This window comes from Anopheles marshallii, chromosome X (assembly GCF_943734725.1).
Source record: "Anopheles marshallii chromosome X, idAnoMarsDA_429_01, whole genome shotgun sequence".
Classification (NCBI taxonomy): domain Eukaryota; kingdom Metazoa; phylum Arthropoda; class Insecta; order Diptera; family Culicidae; genus Anopheles; species Anopheles marshallii.
In genome coordinates, this window is record NC_071325.1 from 15,015,738 (window position 1) to 15,034,692 (window position 18,955).

Here is an 18,955-nt window from a genome sequence, read left to right on the forward strand (position 1 = left end):
GGCACTGTGCCAGGGCGTGGGGCGGATTTTTTTTTATGTCAACTCCAACACAAAAACTTCGATCGGCAAAACGCGCTAAAAATGCACAAAATATTGCCCCAGAGTGGGTGAGTGTAAGAAAGGAACAAAAAAAAAAAAACAAACAAACAAACATTCACCCCAAAAAATATAACCTAATCGTGTGTCCGTGCGTATGTTCATGTGCGCACGCTCGGCTGTGTAGTTGCGTCTGTGTGCGGGTAGATGTAGGTGTGTACGCACATAACATCATCCGCTTGACAGCCCTTGTCTTCCCATGAGAGAAAGTGGACGGGCAGAAGTGCAGGACAGCATCGGCAACATTATTCTTTTCCAATGGCGCGAGATTCTGTTTTTGTCCATATTTTTGTACGGTTTCGGTTTGGCCACCATATAACACACTGTCAAGGTGAGAATGGGTGCAACACTGGCAGGATAGGAGGTGGCCGACGTGCTGAATTGACAGGAGCCGGCAACCATTAACGATCGGCCAAGTGGACCGAACAACTTTGTGTGTTAACTCCCTCCCCCAAAGCAATTTCATGCATCTACTTGAACCGATGAGATTCAAGAGAATTCTACGTTGCATTGCCACGGCTACATCACGTACCAAGTCGGTCAAAGTACCATCCTGCTTCACTCGCAATACCGCAATGCTTCTAGAGCCGGTAATGAACTTCTGGATCGAGATTCTAATAGCACATCAGTCGGGGCGCTAAAGGGAGAGCTAAAAAAGGGAAGAAAAAACAAATGTAAAAAACATAGTACATTTAAAGGATACGGGAGACATTATGGTAAATACTATCCTTCAGCGATTTTAATATTTAGAACATTCACTAGAATCCATTTAAACGATTTATCAAAATAATATAAAACCATCATGTATCTTCTTTCATCGATACTCAACAGATTTTAAGAACTCATACTGATAAATACATAAAAAAACGATATACACAAGCATATACACTTTCTTCCACCAGCGCAGAGCAAAGCATTTATAATGCAGGCTTTACAAATGCGATTAAGGCAGACGGCGGAAGGATTCTGACATAATCTTTCGCCGCTATCGCGTTTCCGAGCAGGCATCTCAAGTGCTGCTTTTTAGAGCGTCATGGTATTTCCAACTCCCGCTGGAAAGACAACGTGCGAAGAATTCGCTTATATAGGAACAAGCTGGCTTCCCCATCGTTGACGCAAGAAACGCTTACCAGATACGAGTGTAGACATATTCGTCACCGATGTAATGGCATGATCAGGCACGAACATTCGCGACCTTCGCGGGGTGCTCCAAGCAAGATTTAAAATCAGCATCCGTCAGCATCGGGGAGCCGTATGTACACCCCGATTGCTATTTACGGTGAAGTGTAAGCTTGTTTCCTTCCTAAGGATAGTAAGGAATAACAACAAGTTCAGCATGTTTGCAAATTTATCAAGATTTCACGATTGGAATTACACTCCAAAGACAGAATGTTTAATAATTAATGTGCACAAGAATCGCAAAAATAACAAAAATCTCGTTTCGCAAAGTATGTTCACACAGGTGAGGAAAAGTGTGTAACACTACAGAGGGCTACACACAATCGCATAGTAATCGATTCGCAGAGGACTAATTTAGGTGCAAAGTTACCGAACGGACAATGGTGATCGTAAAGAAATTGGCCCATCATACAAATTACCGGCATGCAATTAGTTTATTAAGGATGGTTAATTTAGCTAAATTTGTGAACGACCCTTCAAATTCGAGCGTCTACAATAGCGGTGCTGTAGAGAGCCTAAAAATAATACAGATGAAACAACAAAACAAGCCAAGAACAAACGGTAACACATTTCTCACAGAGCAAAACAGTAGCTGAGATCAATTAACCTGCTAGTGTTTCTATGTTTGCTGGGTCTAAAGCATTTATTACCACCACTCTCGCTATGTTGACGAGAATCAATACCTGTTGGCCATTTTCGATGCGTTTGTCCATCAAAGGTCTAGCGCAGTTTGGTGTGACCTTAGCAAGAATAGAAGAATAGCCGCATCGTACAAACGACATACCGGATGTGGTAAAACCTAATCGAAATTCAATTATGAGGTTCTTAATTTGCCACGATAGTTATCTAGTAACAGTCACAAACATCATCAATTTGGATTGCGTCGTTTTCGAATTATTAAGCTGCAAGCACATCGAACGTGGATAACCCTGTAGCACCTTTAGGTCGTAGTTACACACGAAGCATACAAATATTAACAAGCTCATCTAGCGCACTTTGAAGCTTTTTCTTGATAAGACACTTGTTTGTTGTTGTTGTTTTTATTTATCATTGTACCCAAGAGTAACATGGCGAATGCTGAAGCTGTCATAATAAAATGCTTGACAAATCATCTATCTGCAACAGCTCGAACAGCTACCGAAGACCCTACCAATTACGGGTACAGCATATTAGCAGCAGCCTAGTGGGTTGTGGCTCACTATCCCTATCTCACGACTTCTCCTTATTTCTGGATCCTTGATAATTCGCTGCTAAACACCACCTACCGAAGAAATTGTACACCAAACCAGCACATAGAGAATAGAAAAAGCGGCGTTCAATCGCCGATCCAATTAGCCAACCACTGAGGCGTTCTTTCTCAGGCGAAGCAGATAACACGCACATAGATCAGCAGCATTCGTTACGATCGAAAGAGCCGTAGAGTGAAGAAAAAAAAAGTGCTGAAAACAAATCTCGCCTGCGTTCTGCTTGCAATCTGGAAATCGCACCAAGGCCAGCCCAAGGCGGGTGCTTCTTACGGGTTTTGCTCTCATACACCCATGATGTGCCGATCGCACACGGTATTCAGGCAACGGACTCCAAGAAAGTGCCGTTAAATGTTAGTATTTAGTTACCGGTGCAGACCGGACCCATGGCATGGGGCGAATTGCCGTACTCGGTGCAGACACGCTATGGGGGATGATTCGTATGTGGTTGCTTAACACTCAATCCACCAATCAGTTCTAACGGTCAACAGAAGTCACGAGACATCCCACAACGATACACACATTCTGGACCGACTACAATTTGCCAGTGTTTGTAGCATGTGCCTTTGGCTGCACTATCGTAATGCTTGGGGGAAATTTTCAGTTCACTCTGCTTTACGAGCTGTGTCGCTTACATACATCAACCATTTGATACCCATATGCGTGATCCGACCGATTCCGTACTGCTGCATATAAAAGGGTTTGCTTCGGGTTGCTGAACCCCAATAGAATATACAGAATCCGATCCCCAGCATCAGAAGGAAAACTACAACTAGCTGCCAAACAACAACATAATATTGCTCACGTAAAGACTTGACCTACTCCATGTGGTTCACGGACATGCCATACCACTGCATCGCTTAGCCGATCTACTTTTTTCGTTTCTACGGCTACCGTTCGTATAAACTTGACCGTGAAGCCACACTACTTCTCACACTGCCACCGCCGCGTGTCTTTGACAACATACATTTGGCAAACGACTTTCACCGGAATGTTCGTGCCGCGCTCGGAATTTGCGTTTCGACGTAAAGTTTTCCACCCGGGGCACACGGAAAGGTTAGCAAACGAAGCGAAGGCAAAAAAGTGCCTTCACCATTGCGAACCAGTTTTTACCGTAAGCTTATTCCGGTCACCGGTCTCTACGTGCTACCGCGTACCGTGGGTATAGAGCCTTTCTACATCGGTGACATGAATTCCTCGTATCGTCCGTAAGACTCCGGGACAGTCTTATGCATTTACCCAGTGCAGAAGTTAACATGATGAATAAAATACAAACAGCCCTGATGTTACGTGACACGCGCTTCACCATTTCGCTTTCCCCCTCCCCGCTTGGTCCAGCCAGTCTCCTGAAAGTATGCATGAAAACGTTGATGTTACAAAAGGATGTTCGCCTAATGTACCGTGTGTGTCGGTGTATATGTTTTGCTTTTACTTACCTGTATCGCGCATCATCATTACGGGAGAAAGCGGGATTGTTCAAACCCGGGATTAGGAGCTTATTTGAAAATAAACGGTGTGCCACTTTTCCACTCTCACGGTCGCGAGAGACCGATGCTGATGATCGTCACATTGCAAAACAAAAAAGAACCCACCGTGTTTTCCTGAAAAGGGAGGCAAACATAAACTCGCTTTAGTGCGCTTGTCTTATGCGTTGTCGACCCAATAATCGACTTAAATTCTGAAATATAAATAAGTTATACATAACATGTTCCGCGCACAACTAACTATTTACTATTACTTTATTTTCTATTTTTTAACTAGATACCAACAATCATCTTATACGCAGACAAGCAAAAATCACAGTTCAACGCTCAGGATGATTATCAGGAGTTCGGGCCTGTTTGGGCTCGACCACCACACGATGGTATATTTAATAATAGCGATAGCATTAATTCTGGTACCAGCGTCTAACAGCGGTGAGTAACAACTTATGTGATTCTTCAAATTCTTAACATTAAAGTTACGGCAATGGTAGATGTACTCCTGCAAGAACTCGTATAAGAACAAAAGTAGTGGACAAAAAAAGACACCAACTGTGGCCATGAACACGGAGCATACAAACAAACAGCAAAAAAGAAACAAAAAGACTTACGGTGACTAGGGATATTTCGCTACGAAACACATATAACAGCACTAAGCAAATCGTTTGATTACTGACTTTGGGAAGAGCAACCTCGTGAGAAGATTGTTTGCTTTTGCTGACTGGAACTTGTGTGTGGCCTGTGCGTATCGGTATATCAGCAATCTCGGCAGATCCTTCCAACGCTCTCCGCACTAAACACAAACAAAACAAAAAATCGCTTACCCAGCATTCGATGACAAATGACACTAGGATTAATGAATGTGTCGCTCGTCACTTGTTTTCCCTTTTTTTTGGTTTTGTTTTTGGTTCTACTCACAAGAAATCATCCCCCCCTCCTCCCCCCATTATTTTTGGTCAGCCGCCTCTTGTGGCCGTGTGCAATTAGCTTAGACAAGTTGTTCAATATCTTGTCTGTTCTCCTTTCTTCCATTTGCTGACTCGGAAGGGCAAAGGTAGACACTGTGTGCACGCACAACAGGAAACGGCACAAAACTTATCGCCAGCCGTACTCTTCCCAGCTGGTTTGGGCGAGTGTGTTTCCATTTTTTTCCTCCTTCTTCTTCGCTTGATTACTAGTCACCCTTTCCACGGTCGTGTGCGCGCGTGTGTGTTTGCCAACCGTAATGAGCCAGGCTACGACAATCGGGCTGCGAAAGAAGATGCGAGTAGCAGTGCAGGAGCGTTGTGCTGTTTGAGGCGGAATCGAATATTTTCATAACGGTACCGGTACCGGACCAGGTCACCGCAAACAGCACAGGAAGAAGAGAGGGAGACAGCAAGAATGTGACATGTAGTCACCGCAGCATCACGACCACCGGTTGTGTAATTTGTTTCAACCCCGCTGGCGGAGGTTGGAAATGGGATTTGCTAGATCCGACTCAATTATAAACCCAGACAATGGTTCCGGACCACGTGTCAATACGATAAAATCGGCAGAAATGATAAATGGGTCCCCAAATAATGCACCCCGGCCGGGTCAAGTATCTCTCTGTCCCTCGCCGGTTTATAGCCAAACATCTCACAGTCAATTATAATTATCCAAAGCTTCATCTCGACACGCCACACCACCAAAATACGATCAACTCCATGGCGGTTTTTGCGTGTAGGCGATTTGCAACCAGCACGGAACGTTCTGAAGGTGCTAAATGAACGTCATCCAATAGGGAGAATCCCTCCTCCGTGCTGTCGTGTGGCGATGTTGTCTTCACGGTCATGGGATTTACTCTTCACCCTCTAATGCAACACCCAATTCTAATACGATCGGATGAGTACGCTTTCTTAGCAAGGTCTCTCTAATTTTCCTGATTTCTTAATGAATCTGGCCCCTTCGCTAGTGTAAAATTTCACATAAACGTACATATAGATTAGCTCATCAAAGCAACGCGCAGCATCATACAACAGGCGAAATGAGGTTTTCCCAGTTGGGTGACACGGTGAAAGTTCTTGGTCACGAATAGGAAGTGGCCGTTCCCTTATATTGCGCATTTACCTCATTCTTATTCCACTTTTACCATACATGGCTTGCTTCTGGGATAATGGGATATTTTTGATAACTCGAAATGATATTTCGTTTGCTGAGATGGTAAACTTTTACTTCTATCAATTTTCTATTTCGGCAGAACATTCTGTTTAGCGCTTAACGATGAATGGCAGCTTTATGAAGAAGCTAAGAATATGAACGAAGTTAGATAATTACTCGCATAACAAAAACTTTAAAAGATAGTTAATAACGATGTTCTACAAAAGTAGACACTATGAAGAACTAGTTGCAGAATTTTAAAAAAATCACTCCCTAAACAACGATTTTTCGTAGGGTGTTGTATAGTTTCATGGTGTATCAATACGGCCTGGCCGTTCTTTTCGAATAAAAAAATGCTACATGGTACATGGTAAATGCTACCTACATTTTTCGACCACGTGGAAAAATATTTTTATAGTTTACATGTATATATGCGCACTCCATAGAAACATGTTTTTCTTTTATCCTCTACAACTTTGCACAGCATCATTTGAATCTATCTCTTAAATTGTTTTTGTTATTCACATAAAAAGTAGGTGTCGAATTGTTATATTACGGACTGCCTAAAGTATACAACGGCTATTTTCAACTTCGCGAATGTCTGGTATTTTTCACGAGCAGACAATCGATTTTTGTTCCATTGCACAGATCAAATTATGTGACAGAAGGCAAAAGGATATGCAGGTTAATTATCGAAATAAATCATGTCGTCCAAATCTTCAGGGAACAGGCTTTGAATTCGGAACAGCCTATTCTTTATGCATGCTGCGGCAGGGTGTACGAACAGAGGTGACATTTATCGAGTGAGGGTGTTTGCTGAGGCCATATGTTAGATATGAGAGAGAACCCAGAACTTGTATGATACTAAACCATAAAATTTTCGCTGTACGGTTAATTCCACATTGACCAACTTATTGAGAGACATACTGTAATTTAAATCATAACATCGATTAGCCCAACAAAATAACTCTTTCTTTGAAAAGAGCATCTTTAAACATACTATATTTTGTTACGATCAAAATATATTTCAAATATATGTAGCTGGTACGTCGAAATGATGTTGTTTCGGCCTATTTTGTGTTACAAACCTTATCAAGCCCATCACCCGTACCCCCAAAAAGCGTGAGTTCTACGCAATCACTTGACAGTTGACAACGCACACAACACTTCTTAGCTGCCCTAATATGATGCCAGATCAGATGGAAGCGAACGTGCAAAATAATAAAGGGAGCATGCTTTTACGTGTATGGCGCACAGTCGGGCACATGACATGATTGTGTATTAATATTTATGGAATGTACGATACGTACGGATGGTTGGTGTGTATGTTTTCCTGTTGTTGTGCACACAACCTTTGCAGAAATCAGGGAAGAAAGTGTATAAACAACCGTCAATCCGATTTCGGAACAAAGATATCACGTACACTACCTATCTGTCATCAGCAATCGCACACAAGGGGTCAGTGAAGGTCGGGCATGGGAAATAATAAGGGAGAGTTTTCCCTTGAACTATTCCGGAAGGCAAAACCTTGATTGGGGGTGGTGCTACGGGTGCGCACCCATGGGCCTCTCTGATCGTACCGAACCATGCACTAAATATAGTCGCGCAAATGTTTGATTGATTGCAAACATGGTGATCTCGTTAAAGTATCTTAATATATATAAACATATATATGTATGTATATAAAGCAAGAGAGCCACTCCTAAATAAGTGTTGAACGGGCGAAGGTGTCAGTATAAGATTCCCATCATTGGTTACAATTCAAAGGTGTAGCGGCAATGTTTTGCCGCTAGCATGTACCTTCTGCACGCTTCCGGCAGGGTAACGAATCTGCGTGAAACTGTAAGTCTCAAGGCATGTCTTCAACTGGATGACAGCGGAAAAGCGATGCATGAAGACCGCATTGTGCGGTATGTTTGCACTGTATCCATAGCAAACAGCGGCAATGGCAGAGACAATATAATGGCACATTCAACAGTTCAGAGTGACTTCGGAGAAAGAAACAAAAAATCTTTTAATTCAACACCCACTGCAAGGCTACTGGGCCGCTGTAGGTCGAACATAAACCGTGGCATATAATTCAGAGGTTATTTCAATCGTCTTAGCGTGAGATTGAAGGCACTGGTCGTGTACACTAGATCTGTTGTTTGTTGTCAAAAAGACGACAAAAAATCACGACGACCGGCAAAATTACTTCTCTTCGGAGGACACTTTTCTAAGTTTATAAAGGCATCACTTAGTTTACAGCTGACGCTAAATTTCTTGAAGTTTACGATACAGCTCATTCCGCTATTGTTTTCTCGAGTTGTGAATAGCGAGCGGTGTGAAAACAACGACCATTCCCACTTCCTGATCTCTATTTTGCCGTGACGATTTTGTTACGCACTAATGTTAGTGAAGACAGATTTATTAAAACAGAACATCTGTAGTATAAACTCAAGTCAAAATATTTCGTGAGAAAGTAGCGAAAGCGGGTTTTAAAAATACCATTACCCTTCTTCACACACAGCCCCGATGTATGAAAGTGATCAGACAGAACTGGAAAACTACGGCGAATCAACTGGATGCTACTACAACTACAATCATTACGGCGAGGGCGATCGTATCATGACGAACGAACCATGTTTGAACTGCACATGTCACGATCGCATGCTGATGTGCTATCTGCGCGTCTGCCCGTTCACGAAGGCGATCGGGCAGGACTGCACGATTGAGAAGCGGGAAGACCAGTGCTGTCCGGTCATCACCTGTCCGGAGGTGGAGGTACAGCTGCTCGACCATCAGACGACGGCCAATCCATCGAACGCCCTCGGTGCCACCTCATCGAGCGAGGTTGGTGCGCCCGATCAGTACGGTTGCTCGATCAATGGACGCTTCTATCCGGAAGGAGCTCAAGTAAGTGGCGGCAGAAAAAAGGCTTGTAAGAAATGGAAGCTGACGTGTGCGACTTTTCTGTAATCCCTTTCCTGCAGGTGCCATCAAATCCACAAAAACCTTGTGAGCTGTGTTACTGCATTCGCAACATGACGACCTGCGTGATGCAGGAGTGTACACTGCACATCGACGGTTGCCAACCGATTTACAACAAGGGTGTCTGCTGTCCAGTGAAATACGATTGTGGTAAGCTATCGCAACTGAAGCTTGCAGTTTGGGGTGATATCCGATCAACCTCAAATGCCTCTTTTCCACACATTACAGATCACGATAAAGATTCGACCCCGATGTTGGAAGACGAAAGCACTACTACGGTGCGCCCAACACCAGGTTTCATCCTCACCACTACGGTGTCGCCATCGGTGTCAACTGATTGCGTGCACAACGGCGAAACGTATGCGGACGGCGCACTGATCATGACGGACAAACCGTGTGAGCACTGTTACTGCATGCGAGGAGACATCGTGTGCGCAGTGCAGGAGTGTGGCACTCCGCTGGAGAACGAGGGTAAGAACTGTACGGCGCTGCCACCGGCAGTGGGACAGTGCTGTCCGGACAAGTATATCTGCGATGGTAGTGCAGCAGCCGCGATGACGACGACCACCGTACCAAGCACTCCAGCGTTTGCCGACGATGATGCACAGGAGGAGCAGGAGGAAGATCAGCAACAGTATGACGATAAAAAGTCCACAAAGCCTGAGCAGGAATCGGTACCGACACAGACCACACAGGCTAGCGTGGAAAGCACCACAACCGTGGCAACCAACGATCAGAAGGTGCAGGATGTAGTACCGGCAGAGAAGGAAGTGGAAGACGATGATGACGACCAACAGGAGCAGGAGCACGTCGCACCGCAATTCGAGGACCCACTGACAGACGATAGCCACGAAGAGGACGATAGCGATGAGCAGGTGCCGTATAAGGTCGACGATGAGCAGCGGCTGACAACGGAACAACCATCCGTAAGCAGGAAGCCAGACATTGAAAGTGATCACATCCCCGGACACGAAGCATCGCACGAGAAGGAAGAAAGCCAACCACAGGAAACAACTCCCGTGGTGGCCTTTGATGATGATACTGCTGCTGCCGCAGTGACTACAGTACGACCGGACGCACCATCGAATGCGGAAGCGGCAGTACAAGACGAAACATCCACGAAGACTCACGATGATGCTGAAGTGTCAAGCGATTTTGCTGGAACGACAGTGGCCCCCACACGGGAAGTACAGGAACCAGAAGCTGATCAGGTACCATCTGAGCAGGATGATGATGACCAGGCACCGAGCACTACTAAACCATCCGCTGACGAGATGCCATCGGCCAACGAACCGACAACTACGCGGGATGACGAGGGCATTTCCGAATCCGCGGTAACGACATCGCTACCACCGCAGTATGTACCATTGGCGAATGCGGACGAAAAGGAGAATGAAATACACGAACATCACGACGAAGCAACCGAGACAAGTGCGGTGCAACAACAACCAGATCACGATGATGCTACAACGGCGGATGAAGATGACGAAGTGGAGACACCCGGTGGACAAGATAAACCGGAAGAAGGTGAAGAATCCCGCACAACGACAGCCCTACCGGAGCATGATGAAATAACAAGTGCACCGGAAACACACGCGCACGTGCCATCGAGCGAGGCTGTGCTACCAGAGCAAGACAAACCGGAGGTGAGCACCGAGAAGAAAGAGGCTACACAAAAGGCCGACGATCAACCGCAGGTGAATGAGCAAGATTTCGTGGAACTACCACCGGCAGTGGTTGTGACCGAGCTACCGCCAATTCCAACCTCATCGGATGAAACGTTCCCGACGGAACAAACACCGGAACCTCCTAAGGATGAGATCTTGCCAAATATGCCATTAGAGGCAGACTCACACATATTGTCCGACTCGATGACGACCGAGCATGCACCTACCTTTGGTGATCGTAAAGAGGACGATGAACCGGAGCAGACCCATGTACAGACTGGTGCAGACATGGAAGAGCCTGTTGAAATGAACACAATCATTCCGCTCCAGACGGACGAACAGAAGGTGGACGAGCCGGCGAACGAAGACAATGAGCTGGCGCATGATAAGGAACAGGAAATTGAGCACGACCAGCATACCGCGGATGATGAACAGAGTGGCGAAGAGCAGGACCATATCGCACCTGGTCAAGACGAAGTGCAAACACACGCCACGCCGGTAGAGGAAAAGCTTGAAGATGACCAGCATGTGATGAGCCCCGACAAGCTGTTCCCGGAGTCGATTCCAGGCGAAGGCGATTGTCTAATAGACGGTGTCACATACGAGAACGGTGCTAGCGTACCACCCAGCGGAAAATGTCAGGTGGCGTGCCACTGCTCGAACAGTATCGTGCACTGTGAAATGGTACGTTGCAAGGCGGCACCGAGCGATGCCTGCACACCAAAATCGACACTATCCGGTGAGTGCTGTCCGACCTACGTCTGCCCGCAGGAAGCTACCTCCACGGCAAGTTCTGTATCGGTAGAATCGACTGAAGCTTCGACGGAAAGCGATGCGGAAAGCGACGAAGAGCAAGTTTCGGCGGACGTAAGCGCCGAATCGCCCGAATCAGCGACAAAAGCACCGGTGTTCGATTCACAGTCCACTTCCACAAACGAGGAGGATGATGATTCCAGTCAACCATCGGAAGCGGAAAGTGATAGCGCCGGGTTCGATGTAGATGATGAGTCGTTTAACCCGTTGCGTCCGCAGAAACCTGCACCTGATATGCAGTTTGACTTTTTCGCCGGCAATCGTCCTACGACGGCGAACTACGAGGAAGTTATCATCCTCAGTACGGTCGCACCAACAAACGTGCCTGCAGTGGTCACCGACGTGGTTGAGAGCGTTACGAAAGACTCGACCGAACCACAAAAGCAAAAGCCGACCGATGCGACGCCAACAGCTGACAGCATGACGAGCGACGAAGAGAAGGAAGAGACCACCACGTTGGGCACTGTTGCGGAACGCGGTCCAGAGGTCGAGCAGGATGAGAATGAGGTAATACGCGAGCAGGACGAAGAATCGCAACCAACAACGGCAAAACCATTCGCAGTGGAAAGTGAAACCACATCTTTGCCGCTGAACGAAAGAGACGAAAGCAGCTCGGTAAAGACTGAAGTTTCGCAAGTTGAAGTTACTACTACCAGTGCGGAAACAGACAATGAGCAACGTGTTACTTCTCCTGCCGCTGACGAAGAGGTAGATGACAAGCAGCAGGTACAAGATGTAATTCACGCCGACGCTAACGCAGGTGATGAAGAAGAGGTAACAAAACCGGAACACGTTTCTACAACGTCTAGCCCAACGCTAGCAGAAGAGGTCGAGCGAGATGATGAACAAGACCGCCCAGTACAAACGACTGTTCGGTCTGTAGAGCCAACGGTAGAACCCGCAACGGAACAGGAACCAGCCGGACAACATATCAACGATGTAGAAAGCGATGATATTTCCAGCTCGGTGGAAGACGACGACAAGCCATTACCAGTTGCGGACGACGATGATAGCCCTGCTTCGGAAACAACTACAACGCGAGCCGTTGAATCGGATGTGGAACAGGTGACACCTACCGAAACCCAACATAAAGCGGACGATTCGACGAGCGCTCCAACCATTAGCACGGAACAAGACGAAGAGCGCGTGCAGGTAGCATCAACAACACCAACAGCGGATCTCGAAAATGAGCTCGAAGATGAAGAACATGCCGCCGGGGAACAGCAAAAGGACGAAACTGAACTGCCCCACGATGATGACATTCCGAAGCCTGCGATTGCTCCAATCACTTCCAAACCGGTGATAGAAGTCGAACAAACGACAGATTTTGTGCAAGAACCCGAAGCAGGACACAAACTGACCACAGTTTTAGACGAAGAACAGCCAGTGACTACCGCTCGGGCTGTTATTAGTGAGAAGGAATCGGAAGTCCCTGCTACTGTAACTGTGCGGAACGAAATGGATGAAGGTGAAGAGGATGAACGCAAAACGACAGTAGTGACCGTTACGCAAAAGACAGTTACGACAACTGTACCAACTGCCACAGATGGTTCACTTATCTTCCGCGTGGACGATGATGAAGAGCAACCGATCGTGAAACCGACGCTAGAGGAAAAGATTCCAACTCAGGATACGATTAAACCAGCGCTTGGCGAAACGAAGCCTACTCAGGATGCAGTGAAACCTCAACCAGTAGATAGCGAAGAAACAGACGATGATAACCTGATCAGTCCGGTACAGGATGGCGGATTCCATTTCCCGCAAGAGGATGATGACGAGGCGGAAGAGCCTATCTACAAGCCGTCACTGGACGACTCGGAACAGCACGTAGCGGTGCCATTACCGGTGGAAATTCCCCAGGAAAAGCTACCTCTAGAACCGGTCGATCAAATTAAGGAACACGACGATGTTGAAGCAAGTACCTCGATGCATAGTGATCATGTACCAATGACTCCAACCACCGTTGTACCATTGAAACCGGAACAAGATCGCGAACAGGTAACGCACGATGATGCACAGGAAAGTAACGAAATCGAGACGGATGCCCATCAGCTCGCTACACCAGTTAAAAAACCAGAACAGCCACCAATGTACGACGAAATTGAAGAAAATGAACAGCAAACGGTCGCACCCACCAAACATACACCGGAACTGACAACTGAAGGACATAAACAGGACACCGAGCCTCAAGCTGCCACAGAGAAATATGATGTTTCAACCGAGACGCACGAAAAGGCTGGTGATGAGCAAGAACAACCAACCACGACAGCACGTCCGAGTGACACATTTGACGCAAAACCAGCAATTGTACAGGACCCGGAACAGGATGAAAGCGAAGATGAGCATACAGCCGATACACTACCAGATGTAGAAAGCGCACAGCCAACGACGGTCCGTGCGACGGCTGCGGACAGTGAACAGGATGAAGAGCAGAACGTTACCACTGTGTCATCAACTGCTGGCCACGATGAACAGACGCAGGACAAGCAGACTACTGCATCAATTCCGATGCATGAGGATGTACACGAGGATGAGGACGAGGATAATACACAGACCCATCTGAATGACATTGAAGAAGATGTGCCAGCGGCCACCACACCACAAGTTTCTCTGCAACCCGAAAACCAAGATGACAGGGAAACGGAGAAAGACCAGGTTTCGCAGTCTGACGATCAAGACGAATCAGAAGATGTGGACACTACAACGAAAGGTTCGGTTTCCTACGATGAAGTGCAACCCACAACGGCGGCAGATGTGGACGTTAAGCAGACGGTTTCCGTAATGAAAGAACAGTCTACTACACTTGCACCGGTGCAGGATGTTGAAAAAGAGGATGGAAATACGCACAAGCCAGACTTCAGTCCTATCGAAAGTGACGATGCTCATAGCAGTAGCGAGGATGATGATGAGGGGCAAGACGATACAGAGCAACAGAAGGAAACCGCTACGAAAATACCAGTGGCTCAAGCAGCAGCTGACACGTCGGAAGAACTGATCTCACCAACGGAACGAATCTCTGCATCAGATACTAGCGATGATGATGACAGCAGTTCCGTTACCGAACCTACACAGAAAGATTCTGAAGAAGACCAAAAGCTTGACGACGACAATCAGGATGAAGCGACACAAACGACCTTGGGCCCGCACACGGCTCAAGATAAGAAGCAGCAACCGGAGTCGGAATCGAACGTTACCACTAAGCCAGAACATGGCGCCGCAGTCGAAGATGACGTAGATTTCGAACAAGAACAACAGACGATTGCCAGTCCGACCACACCGCAAGCTGCTGAGGAGAAGGACAAACAGACGACTTCGTCGTTGCCACTGGATGACGATAATCTTCCCGATGCTTTGAGTCCGGAAGGTGAAAAGATGGGTGTACCCACTGAGCAAGAGGTCCAAGTCACTACGGTTCGTGCCACTGAGTTCGATTTTAATGCTGTCGACCCACACCAGGAACAGCCGCTCTCCGAGCCTGAGTTTGATGACGATCGAGATGAAATTACACACACAACCACGTTCGCCACGCCAGAACAATCCAGTGTAGCGCAAGATACGCCAGATAAGAAACCAGCAGAGACAGAATCGGATGAGAGCGTGTCTACGGATGATACATCGAACGATGAGTTGGGCAAACCAGACGAAGACTCACATGACAAGGACGTTCCATCGGGTGTTCCAGTAACCACCAGTGCGTCCATCGACGATGATGATGAAGAGGATGATGATGGCCAGTTAACGACCGTAAGATCGAAACCAATCCGTGATGAGGAAAGTTTGACGTCAACTACGGTTGCATCAGTACCGCAGTTACCTGAACTTGATGAAACTAGTGAAGGAACCCGTCCGATCGATGCACAAGACCCGGAACAAACTAGCGAGACCGTTACTGCTCATGTACCCGAAAGCGATGAGAAAGTACAAGCACCTGTAGCGGCCACGGACAAACCAGCTGCCCATGAACCGGCGGAGACTGCAACTACCTCAGAAGAAGAACAGGACGACGTCGAACTACCACAAACAGATGATCTGAACGCGGATGATGATTCATCAGAAGAAGAAGACACACCGGTTACATTGACTACGACGTCTACCCCAGTGAAGGCGACCACATTAGCGGATGTGCCAAGTGTACCGACGAAGGATGTAACCACGGAGACAGATACTTCCAAGGTTGTCGTACATACTACGGTTCTGCCAGTATCGGACTCGCAGGTGACCGAACAGCCAACCACTGTGCGACAAGAAGACGAACCGATAACAACTGAAGCACCAGTATCTCATAGCAGCACCACCGGCATCACGCAACCAGCTGAGGAGGCTAGTACCACAACTGGCACCACTGTGTTGAATGAGGATGAGGATAAGCAACACACTGCAGCACCGGACGTTTCGCACGATAAAGTCGCAGTTACAACCATGGCACCGGCCGTAACGACCGCTCTACCGACGGATTCCAAAGCAGAAGAGCCGATACGTGAGGTATCAACAACCACCCCAGCTCAGGAGGATCTTGCGCAATCGACCGTTGCTCCCGTCTCCGCACAAGCCGATATGCTTGACGAAAGGCTGGATGAGAAACCATCAGCACCAGTGCAGGATGAAGAGGTCGCTCAGAAACCACAGCCGGTAGGCGATGACAGTGACGAACAGCAAGCGGCCGTAAAGCCCACCTTTACCGAAGACGAAGAGGACGACCAGCAAAAGGTACAGGAACCAGAGATTCCGGGACTGCACGATGATGGCAGCGGTCCGGCGAAACCCACACAACAGCCGGAAACTGTTGGACCATCGTATGGAGCGCCTGGTCAGCATTACGACACCGGTTACGGTCACATGCCACCACACTACCCACCGTCCTCCTACGAGGATGACTACGGTGAAGAGGAAGACCCGGCCGCATTCGGTCCCGGCACTTGCCGCTACGGTGGCAAACTGTACGTGTCCGCCCAACAGATACCACGCGACGATCCGTGCGATTTCTGCTTCTGCTTCCGCAGTGATATTATCTGCCTGCAACAGTCTTGCCCACCGCCAATTAGCGGCTGTAACGAGGAACCGATCGCCGGGTTCTGCTGTCCGCGGTACGAGTGCCCAGTATCGATGGCAACCGTATTGAACGTGACGACCAGCACGACCACCACAACGACCACGCTGCCGCCACACTTCCTGTCGCACGCGTACAAGGGACATGTGCAAAAGCGCGGCTGCCAGATTCAGGGCAAGCCGTACAACGTTGGTGAAACGGTTGCGTCCGCTTCCGGTCCTTGCATGAGATGCACGTAAGTATTCACTGTTCTGCGACGGTAAGATTGGCGTACCAAGCGTAAACGTTAACGAAACACAACTCCTCTGTTCAATGCAGGTGTGGTGGAGACGGTCAGATGCAGTGTGAACCGAAGGCTTGCAGCCCTGAGCCGATGCTGCAACAGATGATTGCTGTGGCAGCGGCCAAAAGAAGATGAGCGGATACCGCGTAGAACTGGGACCGGGTTAGAGCTGAAACGGTACACCCGTCGCTACACGTCCGTCGCCGGCAAACGAATGTGTAGACACGATGATCGGCAGGTTTGGCGACGACGTCGACAACGGCGAACTGGGACGAACGATATTAGAACTAAGTAAGCTTAAGTACGGACTGAAGGGATGACTAACGAACGACAATGTACGCTAGCGATAGTAGGACGCGAAGATGTTGATAGATTAGCACGGCTAAAGGAAAACAAAAGGATCACAAACACATACACCCTCACACATACACACAAACACACACATGCACCAGATCGACACAAACCGATACCGGTATTAGCGCCATACACTTTTAGGCGATCAGTATGTACGTCCATCGCTTCCGTTTCCGATATGGTTAATGTTTCAGTTTTTGAATGCAGTTTTTTTTTTAATATTTTGTTTCACTTAAGGTTTACCTTTTGAGACGCTAACTTTGCAATGTGTTCAATATCAAATACTGCAGAGATCGATATTTATCTAGACATAGCCGCAGTAGACACAAAAAGTAAAAGCAAAATCGTGCTAAATCAAAAGCCGTAAGCGACTAAACGAATCTTCGATTGTTATTGATCAACGATCAATAATGAAAATGGTTTGTTGTGGATACGCTGTACTAAGGCCCGCATAGCGGGTCACATGTGCAGGCACGGTCCACATTTAGCTGCTGATTGTATCTGCTTGCCACACGTTTGTCCAAAACAAAAGTTCTCACCAAGGATCAGGGTCCGTATGCACGAGGTACTGTCCTAGACGAACGCATCAATTAGTAAAAAGTGTAATCGTTATCCCCGCCAACATGTATGATGGCTTGTATGCGATTGACACAGTCTCCCGAGAGCTCGAATGTTACCAGAAGTGCAAACGTTGAACATCAGACCCAGGCATCTCCACCTGCAGACATTGCGCAGGCAGAGAGAATAGCGAAATACTTGCATAGCCCCCATTTTGCATAATAAGTTTTCTAGCGCCCTGATAATCAAGGTCAGACGCCCGATGATTGACCAGATCGCGACCGGTGCCGTCAACCCGATGGTATATGCACTCCCTCGGCTGTCGGCCTACTTTTCGAACTGACGGCTATCGGCCTCGTAAACCCACCAGCGTGCGTTACCTGGCGGTAGTAGTTAGTAGGGATGTATTGCTTTCGGTAGCAAACCCCATTTCGAAAAGGCTCATACGATCGCTTGAACATTTGGCAATGCTGAACTCTGAAAGGATTTTTTTTTTATTTTTATTTTTTTTATTATTTGTTTCTGAATTTGGAGGACTGACAAATACCGTATTGCACAACGCTTGCTCACGAAAAAATGGTCCAGGTATTGTGGGGCTCTAAATGCAACTCGAACGCTCCTTATAACCTCGTGCCCTGTAGTATGCCCTTTGAACACCAGCTGTTTGCTAAGTCTTATTGATAAATGCTACGGCAGAGATGTTTAAAGGTGACTTTTGGACATATCCGCACGCACATTATGGAGGAGAGAGTTTTATATCAGCTTCTGTTTGGAATCAATATAAAACAATATTTGATGCCACTGTATCGTCTCACAATAGATTTCTCTCTTATCGCTATCGTTGTAGGGACGGTTAGCTCATTTTAGTAGGATATAGTAACTACTGCACGGACCTCAACAGCAGTTGGATTTGCTCTTTTGCTATGTTTTACCATGAAAAATTCAAACGTCTGATAAACGCTCCAGTAAAAAAAAAAAACAAGCTGTGCATTATTTGTGTTGGCAGCTGATGTTTAAAACACACAATTGCGATTGCGCTGTAACTATTTTTAATATTATTATTAAATTTATTATTATTATTACGATTATCTCTTTTATCTCTGTATATTTTGCCATAATTTTAAACAACAACCATACACTGC

General features: G+C 46.9%; 1 protein-coding gene across 1 annotated transcript; it reads left to right on the plus strand.

Moving 5' to 3' along the window:
• The first annotated feature begins 4,335 nt into the window (after nt 1-4,335).
• Nucleotides 4,336-17,036, plus strand: LOC128706717 (titin). The gene is made up of 5 exons (XM_053801662.1): nt 4,336-4,435; nt 8,631-9,016; nt 9,094-9,241; nt 9,320-16,853; nt 16,937-17,036. The coding sequence occupies exons 1-5, from the start codon at nt 4,336-4,338 to the stop codon at nt 17,034-17,036; spliced, it is 8,268 nt and encodes a 2,755-aa protein (XP_053657637.1).
• Nucleotides 17,037-18,955: the final 1,919 nt, after the last annotated feature.

What these genes read in the sequence shown, in the direction of transcription:
- LOC128706717 (XM_053801662.1), top strand. Translation starts at nt 4,336, where the DNA reads ATGATTATCAGGAGTTCGGGCCTGTTTGGGCTCGACCACCACACGATG. An exon ending in GGTACCAGCGTCTAACAGCG is followed by an intron (nt 4,436 to 8,630) that starts GTGAGTAACAAC and finishes CTTCACACACAG; the next exon opens with CCCCGATGTATGAAAGTGAT. An exon ending in GGTCCTTGCATGAGATGCAC is followed by an intron (nt 16,854 to 16,936) that starts GTAAGTATTCAC and finishes TGTTCAATGCAG; the next exon opens with GTGTGGTGGAGACGGTCAGA.